This window comes from Poromitra crassiceps, assembly GCF_964638095.1.
Source record: "Poromitra crassiceps genome assembly, chromosome: 8".
NCBI classification, from domain to species: domain Eukaryota; kingdom Metazoa; phylum Chordata; class Actinopteri; order Beryciformes; family Melamphaidae; genus Poromitra; species Poromitra crassiceps.
The window spans coordinates 52,325,068-52,335,563 of NC_139629.1; the positions used below are offsets into that span (position 1 = coordinate 52,325,068).

Consider the following 10,496-nt stretch of genomic DNA (forward strand, 5'->3'; position numbering starts at 1 on the left):
GTCCCCATTTATTACAGGTAAAACCAAACATGAAACTACTACACGTACTGTACATGTTTTATACAATTTAATGATAGCCTGCCCCTCCCTCATTACCACCACTGAGGTGCCCTTGAGCAAGGCCCTTAACTCCAACTGCTCCAGTGGAGCTGATCAGTGGCCAGCAGATCAGACTGTGGTTGTACTGGGCAGCTTCCAGGTATGAATGTGTGTGTGAATGTGAACAGGGCACTCCTGAAAAAGAGAGCATTGCTCTCAGTGAGACTCCCCCTGTATAAATAAAGGTTAAAAAAAAAAAAAAAAAAAAAAAAAAAATCACATAAGACTGTTCTTCACAGCCACAAATATCAATATGCAAGATTGGAGGGTGATGAGGAAAAGTAGTTTCACTCCGGCTCCTCGGCCTCCAGGAAACAGGGCCTAGCCCCCTCCGGATCAGAAGGGTTTTAAAGATGGTTAAATACTTTTCCCACAATGTTCAATTGATTTCAACTTATAACAATGACCAGAAATGACAATGATTTTCTTGTATTAAGATGTCTTTTATATAGAATTAATTTAAATTTACACAGAGCAATTCAAGTACAAAATGCATACCATTAAATTCAGAAGCTTCCGGATCAGTTTCGATCTCTTCTCCAAATACCCACAACATCAGCTGTCAGCAGAGAATTTCAGATTCGAAAAAAGACCCCGTTTTCTCGTTCCTTCTCTTTTTATCATTTCATGAGGCACCCGATCATGGTGTTGTGGGCGTGTTTAGCTCTTCCTTCCTTGTGGCTGGGTGTTCTTCTCCTCCCTGAGGCCTGCATCACGTGACATGGTACTTCATGCACTAACCCTCACTTGAATATTGCACGCTTGATACATTTAAATTCCTATTTTAACTCCTATAATTTGGGTCAGCTAATTTAGCTATTTTCTCTATTTTAAAATCCTGTAACACATTATCTATGGTTACTTTAGACTAGATAATCTAATCTACATCCTAGATAGAATCAAATTCAACTATATTCAGTCTGAAGCTGAACCAATTTTCATACAGCTCAAACCCACTATCTCTTGGTCGAAAACCACCTCTAAGAAGTGTAAAAAGAGAAGAGATAGTTTCAATTCTTATCACAACAGAGAAAGCAGCTTCATCCTTATTCTGTTTAGGATGAGGACACTTATCAATTAGCACTTACCATTTATCAACTAATTTGACGACCACCTGCCAATTCGGCGTAACCTAAGAGTTCAAATGACCATCTAAGCATATTTCAATATTCATTTGTATCAAAAAGCATTTGGTTAATCATGTGTATTTCTGAATAAACAACAAGATGAATTTATATGATACATGCTGAGCAGGCATGAAATAGACCTCCACATCCTGTTGGACTACGCATTTCAGTTCGCATTTGGCTGGAAACCTCACCCCTTTAAACATATGTTGTTTGTTAAATCAATACACCTATGGAGGGAAAAGATTAATACACACATGCTTTCTATATTTTATCATATCAATTTTAACTTAATTATGTGAGTGTACTGAAATGTTACGAGTGATCTTTCTGTGACCTCTAGACTCAAGTACAGGTGCTATTCTTGTGGGCAGGATGTGAAACTCCCCCACGCCTATCTTCCACGGCTTTCAACAACTTGGTGTGCAAGACGGTCCATAAGATGTGCTCTTTCCATGCCGTTAAAACCACATCAAATACATACAAACATCTGTTAGTTTCGATAGAGACTGATATACGGCGTGAATGAACTCTGGCCCAGGTGAGCTTATACGCTGCAGAAGATATTATGCAATAGAACTTTGCACCAACCCCGCCTGACGACAGGGGAACAGAGGTCACATGAAACACTGTAGATCAATCACTCGAGCATCAAGATGTGTATTTCAGGAATAACATATTTAAAACATAATAAAAGATATAATTGAATTAGCATAATATATTTCAAGAAGAAAATAAGTATAGATGAAATCATTTCAACAAAAGGTTTTAAAACACTTATGCAATCAGTGCCATGAGCACAATATGCATTTTGAGATAAAACAAGAATAAATGGTACGATATCAAAATCATAATAATATATTGCAGGAAATATTAATTTTGCTAAATCATTCTGCTGTGGATTTGACCTTCTTTGTGCTGGAATAATGACATTATCTCAGGAGCTTTAAACTTTCGATTATCCACAGTTTTTTCTTTCACATGAGCATAAGCTTTTAAGAACACTCAAAACATCATTATCTTCTGTCTGAGATTTGCATGTGTGTGTGGCTTGCTTTTTTCCAGTACCACTTTCACTCTGCCTCCCATCAGCGCACACACCCATGCAAAACTCTCGTCTGGGCCTCTGGAGAAAAAAGGGGCGTGAGTCGGCTGGCAGGCGGGGGGGGCCTTGCCCCCACTCGAAACAGGATGCCTAAATAAAGAAAAGGCTTGGACAGGTCAATTTTAAATTGATGGAATTCCATCAAGGGTTCCTACATGCTTTCCACTTTTAAATTACATATTTTCCCAGGCAGACCCTATGTTCTTGACTGGATTTATGTAGGTATTTGATAATGCATAGTGACAGCAGCTAGATAGTAAATAGCATCCCTCTATCTGAACATTACTCACATCAACAAAAACTGGACTCAAAGTGGCTACAACATAAAAGCTGTCTTCCCCAACGTCAACGACGGGTCTTCATCCCATACAAGGAGCAAAATGATGTGTAGTAGCATGGAGACACAAGAGTAGAGTGGTTGCAGAACATCTCTCCAAATCTGCGGGTATCTGCTGCAGTCTGCAGGTTTGGGTCCGTGATAGCAGCTAGCAGTTGTCCTGTTCTGTTCTGTTCTGTCCTGTTCCCCATCCCACCGTCACAGTTAGTCATCGCCAGAGGCAATGTTCTCTCTTCTTGGAATCTCTAATAATAAAAAACGTAGTAGTTACTGTATGTTACATGTGTGGCCAACGTTGCTAACCTAGCTTCTGAAATGTTTACGGCTATAATTCATTAGATCGATAATGCTACCGTAGCCTAATCTGGCTAACGTTAACGTTACCTCCACCTCGCTAGCTATAGCAACATACTGTTCTAGCTACAGCCTACAAGGAAAATTCATTCATTTATCAAATGTCTTTATCTTACCAAACACAATTACGCTAGTTTCTGAGATAATATATAGTGTGGCATATACCTGTGAATAACATGTAATGTTAAATGCTCAACATTGTATGTTTATTCTTACCTGGAAATCACACATCGATCCGTAGGCGAGCGTTGTTTATATTTCGGCCAAGCAGATCCTGGATCAGATCGGGGTCCTTAGCCGTGCGCGTGCGTCTTGCGGATTGGTTGAGGCATTAAATACTACGCTCTGAATGGTTCATAAACTACAGCTACCCCGCGATTTGCCTGAGTAGAGTGACGATTAAAATATACATTTATCAAAAAACCTCGATCAAACCAGAGCTGCCAACAAACAGTTTTAGACTTCATAGAATTATTTGACATCATACATAAAATATTGTGTAACCTTTCGATGAGGATCAATCAACAACACGAAAAACGGTCTTGGCCCACCGACTATAACCCATGGCCATGGGTTATGAGAGTGGGTTACGGTATTTATACCATGGCTGTGAACCAATCAGATTGCTTGATTTGAGAGAGCCGTTTTATAAGCATATTTATACAACAGGTAGTTCCGGCCGGGCAATTTGATTGGACAAGAGGGATCCTACCAGTGCCAATATTTCATGATAATGCACTGGCGCTTCACTGTGTGTAGATCACTCCGCTTCACAGCTGCTCTAATCAACAAAATGCTTCACAGCTGTATAGAGTAGACAGTAGTAAAGTAGACAGCCTGCAGTTAATTAGGCTGATTAGGCTACATTTTCGGCAAAGCAGAAAGCTGAGGGAACTATTTTTGTTGGCGGAGGAATACATAGAGAAATCATATCTTTTCTCAGCTTTTTGTCATTTTTTTAATCAGCTTTGTTAAATAGAACTGTTGTATAAAAGCAATATCACACTCGAGGTCGTGCTGTTGTCTAATATCGGCACTGCTGTGATTATCTTCGGCACTCGGCCTGCGGCCTCGTGCCTAGGACCGAATCACAGCAGTGCCAATATTAGCCAACAACCACACTCCCTCTCGTGTGATATTGCTTAAGTATATAAGCTATGTGATATAAAAAGAAGTAGCAGAAAGTATGAGGTATAAAGCAGTATTATGTACAGTAGTATTATAGCAGTATGAGTCAGGCTGAGTGATACTGATTAACTGAACTGTAACAGGCAGTAGTGTGTGCCATGAATAATTGGCTTACATGCATAAAATGCTCCTTTTATCACATTTCAGCACATAATAATGGCACTCACTCGAATCCTTTTATGGCAGCATTTCTCTTCCCAGTGAAGAGCTCCTCGTTCTCACTCCTCCACTTGATGAGGAGCTCAGTGTGTTCATCCGACCCTAACATTAGAAATTGATTATTTTCCAGTGAGAAAAGGCAGATAATGTTGATGACCGACTAGTAACTTGTTTAACAAACTGGCGAAATTACTTAATATCCGAGTGCATCATCACTTAATGAGGTGAATTGGTATGTCTTACAGTCATACATTTGATCATCTTAGCTTCGTGCAACAATAGTATATTAATGTATTAGTCATACACACGAGCAGTAAATATGTAAAATAGTAGCCTACTTACACTTGAACGGACTGCTGTCTGTCATGTTTTTGTCTCTCTTTACTTTCGCGTCAGCTCTTGCTGCGTCTGCTGTGAGTGCCACGAGTGTTCTGTTGTCTTCCGTGTCGGCGTCATGGAGGTGGGCGTGGATTATACACGCAGCTCAGTCAGTGCAACGTAACTCCAGTAGGTGGCGGTAATGCACAAAAAGTTGTTTGCCAACCGCCATAAAACATTAGAAGAAGAAGAAGAAGACGTAACTTCCGCTGCGCAAAGGATTGTGGGGAAGATTGGCTGGTGCAGCATGCATCGATCCATACTCCGAAATAGAGAGCCGCAGTAACGAGTCCGGAAATCATCGATGCTAACAGCCCTGGTTCTTCAGTTTTCGCCTATGGGAGTTTTGAATGGGTTTTTGGCGCGATGCTTCTAATAATCTCTCTGGGCAACGCTGGCTTAATCAAATGCGAACCAGTGTTTAGTAACATCATCTTCACACATGAAGACCACTTTTATGAGTTTTGAAGCTTTTACGTGCCGTTAAAGGGTGGCTAGCTAGCAAACGGCTAAATGAGACTACACTGTTGAGTCGATGGAGATATATACGTCAATAACGTCACCACTCAAAGGACGAACACGGAAATTATCTTTCCCTCACCTGGTTCAGCCCCGTTCAGCCCGGGGTAATCAGTGCACACATTAACAACAGTCCAGGTTGAGTGCTGACGTGACGTGGAAGCATATGCGACAGTGTGTAGTTCTGGATTAGCTTAGCTCGAGCTTTTTACTTCTAGGGCTCGCATTTACGCTACAAAACTCATGAAAGTGGTCCTCATGTGTGAAGATTATCCCGCTGAACCTTGGTTCGCGTTTGATTAAACTTGCGTTGCCCACAGACATTATTTGAAGCATCGCGCCAAAAACCCATTCAAAAATCCCATAGACAGAAACAGTGAAGAACCAGGAAGTTCGGGACTTCCGCATTCAGCCTACAAAAATACGTCATCCCTGCGGCTCTCTATAGGAGCTGATGTAGTACAACATCCTGGTACTCTTGGCATACTGCATCTGACATACTATGTATTGGGACATACTAATTCTTTTTTTGCCAACTAAATAGTATGGAAGTATGGGTATTGGAACGGGCCCCGGATTTGAACGTCAACTCGTCATCAAATGCTTCTGCGCAGGAAAACCACATCACCAACGTACATATTTACTGATGCCCACGTCGTTACCATAGCAACCCATGCAGTTTAGGTCTGGACACACAGATCCGACTTGAGAATCAGATTTGTGGCAGTGCGGACACACTCCCAAATCAGATTTTGGAAACCAATCAAGACAATGATGATTAGTGACTTTATCAGCAAATTGGATTTGCCTGTAATGTGAATGTGGCCTAATGCGCAGTCAGTCCCAGAGGAGCCTGTATCTGACGCTCAGTGCCTCCTCAGCGCTCGCTGTTGTCATTGGCTCATCACATCCTATCACAGCCCATTTGTCTCCAAACCCTCTTTACAGTCAGCATGGAGAAACAGATGTCAGCACGGAGCGCTGGAACAGAGGACATCACCTGCAACATTAAACAGCACGGCAGGAAAAAAACATTTGACGTCTTCTACCTCAGGGAGTCTTGCCGATTAAAAATCGTCACCTCGCTGTGTCACTGAAATGGATGAAAACGTCGACAGTTCTGAGTGAGGAGGATCGCGCTGCGATTGTGAATGTACTGCTACTTCCTGCATGTACATACGTTAGGGGTTGGCGGATCGATCCCAAAATATCGATACTCCCGATACCTGAGTCTCGTTTTGAAGATCGATCCTGACATCAAAATATTGATTTTTCGATCTTTTTTGCGTGCATTCATGCAGGGCTTCTCCGCCTCGGATTTGCTGTTGTCGTGTCATCACATGTGCACTGAAACAGAGTATACGTGCCTGGGCCAATAATAGTGCTTGAACGATATGCAGGGCGGGTCTTGTAAAGGAAGGCAAGCAGCAGAGCACAGAGTGGGATTGAAATCCGACGCGCACAATCGCATACAAAAACACACATGCCATTACGTGATGGCTCAAAGGAACAGGAGCAGATCGTTTGGTTATTTTACATCAGTATTGTTGTGAAGTGTGACGGAGCCGCATGCAGGCTGTCCACTACTGTGGGACCACTAGCCTACTACAGTACCAACTTGTTTAAGCATCTGAGAAACAAGAAAGAGAGCTCTGACCTGCAGAAAAGAAGGGGAGGAGGGAAATATCAGACAGACACCCCCCCCCCCCCCCCTCAACACAGAGATAGACTCCACGGGCAGTCTTTTCACAGAGGAAAATAATATCCAGGTATATATAGTAGTTGAATTAATATTAAGGATCTTCAGCATTGGTTAATGTTACATTTTCAAACTGTAGCGGTCATAATTTATAGTGGTTGATAAATTGATAAACCTATTGATGACACACTGCTCTCCCCTACATGAAAGTTCATAAGCCATATTTAATAGTAAAAAGTATCGGTATCGGTATCGATATCGGCAATTCTGGACCAGTATTACTTGGTATCGGATCGACACCAAATTTTGCAGTATCGCCCACCCCTAACATACGTATATTAGCAACTTGCTGAGGGGTTACACCCTGCCTTTTCGAAACCCCCCCACTCCGAAGATCGACCTCCATTCTTCGTAATGGAGGGGTTTCCCATTTTTTTTAAAGGCACCGCTATTCCGAATGGGGACATCCCCTCCATTTCGAAACCCCCCCACTCCGAAATTGATTTTCAAGTCCATATTTCTCCGAGTTTCCTGCATCAAACACTGCAGCCAGCTCTCCGGCCGCAATCGCACAATTTGGAAATAAACTGCAGCCAATTACAAAAGCTTGAAATGTTCAACTCATTGTTTTTTATTGAAAATATGCATAGGCGGCGTTATAGACATCGGGAATGGGGCAGCTACATTTCCTCAGATTTTCATAAGACAAAATCAGTTCAACCCGACTGGCATTCACAAATAAGAACGTCCTCATCTTGCTAATATGACTCAATGGTCCTTATTCAACTGTGAGCATTTCACTCAAAGTTACAATTTTTTTTCTCAAACACTTTTCACGGTATGAATGTGGGCGTGTGTAACATCTCACCTTTAGATGTGTAGAAAACATAATTTATGATTCGATCCTGTTGGCGTGTCAGGAGATATAAATAATCAGTTGAATATGCTGCTGTGGAACAGATCCTCGCGCTCTCGGATTACGCATTTGACAAACTTAACAAACTGTGTGGCAAGACAACATAAATGAACAATGTTTAGTGATTATAGAGATATCTCTGTGCACCTGCAGAAAACTGCGACTCAGGAATGCGCAAGACCACACCTGGTATTTAGACCAGCAGAGTGGAAAGTGTGTGCCAAAAAAGAAAAGAAAAACACTGCTCCGGGCCCAATACGCGCTTTAGAGTGTGCGTTCTCAAGGTTTAGCCTATTTCTTTTGCTCTGGGAGATCTCCCACAGTGGAGTGGGGGAGAAAGCAAGCGGGACAGCTGTGCCCAGTCCCTGCAGCAGCGGCTCGCAGAGTGCAAACAATCACCTCGAGTAGTGCTTTGTCTGTCACAATCAATTTCATGTAGTTTTTATTCAACCAGAAATACATATTATCTAATAAAGTAGTCACACTGTAAAAAAAAAAAAAGGTCCGTGGCAGCCGACATCTAAATAAAGGCAGCCGACATCTAAATAAAGGCTATTTCTCACCAATGTCTGAGTCGCACTCAAGAACATCCTTTCCCAGGCAGGCTGATGTCGCTGTCCATCGGCAGGGGTGCTGAAATGTAGCCTAAACCAACTGTAAAAACTACTATTTTATTGTACTGCTTTAGGATACTTTAACTAGTTTCCTCTTCTCTCTCTCTGTCTCTCTCTCTCTCTCTCCACTCCACAGCTGTCCACGCAATCTAACATTATGCCTCCACTCGGGAGTAACCTACGGGCCGGCGGGAGGATGACATGACTGAGGGTGCAGTTATGGGGAGGGGGCTGATATTTTTTTTGTAGTAAAACCTTAGATTATATACCCGCCATGCCTATTTCTGCACTTTTTAACCATGCAGTAGCCTCTGAAAAGCTAAATAACAACACAAGAAACTAAAGACTATGTTTCGAAATCAAGTAAAATATTTATTTCACAGCAGTGGTGAAATGAAGGCACTATTAAACCTGAGTGTCCTTGCACAATGCAACATGTCGGGAACTGTCTGCACTCTGAGTCTGAACATAGGCTACAGTCTGTCTATGCACAATCACGAAAGATAGAATGTAGGCTAGTTGACTACAAAAATAAACAAAACCTAAACAAAATAATAGCCAACCGCAACAGTGCCATGCCAAGGTCATTAAATAGCCTAAATAAATAACTAAATAATCTGATCACTAAATAAGTGATCAGATCGCGTTGTCTGCTCATGTGGGTGCAGCTCTCTCTCTCTCGCTCTCATTGACGTCACTGCAAATTTCACTTCTCCGTGGTTTCCATTCTGTGGATTGCTACAATTGAGAAACAAAATAGCCTAGAAATAGGGCCGAAAGTAAAATTCACCACGAAAAGCAAACTGTTTGAACCAAAGTGATGTGTGTCTATCTCTCCTATAGCTCCATTCAATTTCAGCGGATTCGGCTAGGATTTTTACTGGCCGGGCCAATGCAACCATCTTCCAAAATTCCAGCCTTATAGAATATTTACCAACCCAGTCGAAATGTAGCTATTGAAAAAAGATCAATTCAATCATTTTTTACATATAACATATTTTTAGCAAACAAAATTTTCATTTTAAAATCATTTTTGTTGACGTTTATTTCAAAATAATTATCTATGCACTGTGGTCTGTGCTTGCAGTGCAAAGGAGAGCCTCACCACTCGTTAATTAATTAATTAATTCGGTTCAGGTTTGAATTTACCTTCAGAAATAAAATTTAAACAGCAATAAAACACAAAAACAAAGGCTATGATGCAATCATCCAAGAAATGTGTTTTATCGATATAAGGGCGGCCCGACCTCTTCTCAAGAGTAGCAGGAGCTTGATGCTTTCTTTCAGGCCTCGGCTGAAGTACTTGCACCATCATTATGTTTAAAAAAGAACTTGCCCAGCTATGGTCTGCTTTGCCATTTTGATCTCCTGTTGGCTGTCCGCGGGAATCGGGATGCTGCTGCTCTGTGCATATGGTGAATGGCGGACTACAGTTGGCTAGATTTTTCCTTTTTTCACCAAACACTCCACATAGGCCTATGAGGTTCACAACTATAGATCTCTGACACCTTGTAACAACCAAAGCACAGCAAATAGGCTTCCCTGCCAATTCTGAAACAACAGAGCTATATGTTTATAGGGGGTATAGTACTATAATTGGGCCATTCTGGTAACATTCTTGGATGTTTATTCATTGCTCCACTAGATGGTAAAATATGTTGCACGCTACTGCAACCGACACAATGTCACGGTCGCAATGTACATACAGATTTTTATTAACCACACACACACACACACACACACACACACACACACACACACACACGACATAATAAACAATAAGAATAAGAAAAATAGTAATAGTAATAATAATAATAATAATAATAATAATAACATATAAATAATAACAATAACAATGATAATAACAATGATGATGATAATAATAATAATAATAATAGTAACAACAATAACATAATAACACTACCAATAATATAATAATAATAATAATAAACAATAATAGTAGTAATAATAATAATAACAACTTACAATAACAACAATAAT

General features: G+C 41.0%; 1 protein-coding gene across 1 annotated transcript in view; it reads right to left on the reverse strand.

Moving 5' to 3' along the window:
- Positions 1-386: 386 nt before the first annotated feature.
- plxnb3 (plexin B3) overlaps positions 387-10,496 on the reverse strand; it is a gene marked incomplete at both ends in the record, with an annotated part of 41,596 nt that continues 31,486 nt past the window's right edge. The window contains 1 exon segment of the mRNA XM_083641299.1: positions 387-428. Within this exon segment, the coding sequence (XP_083497425.1) occupies positions 387-428 (42 nt within the window).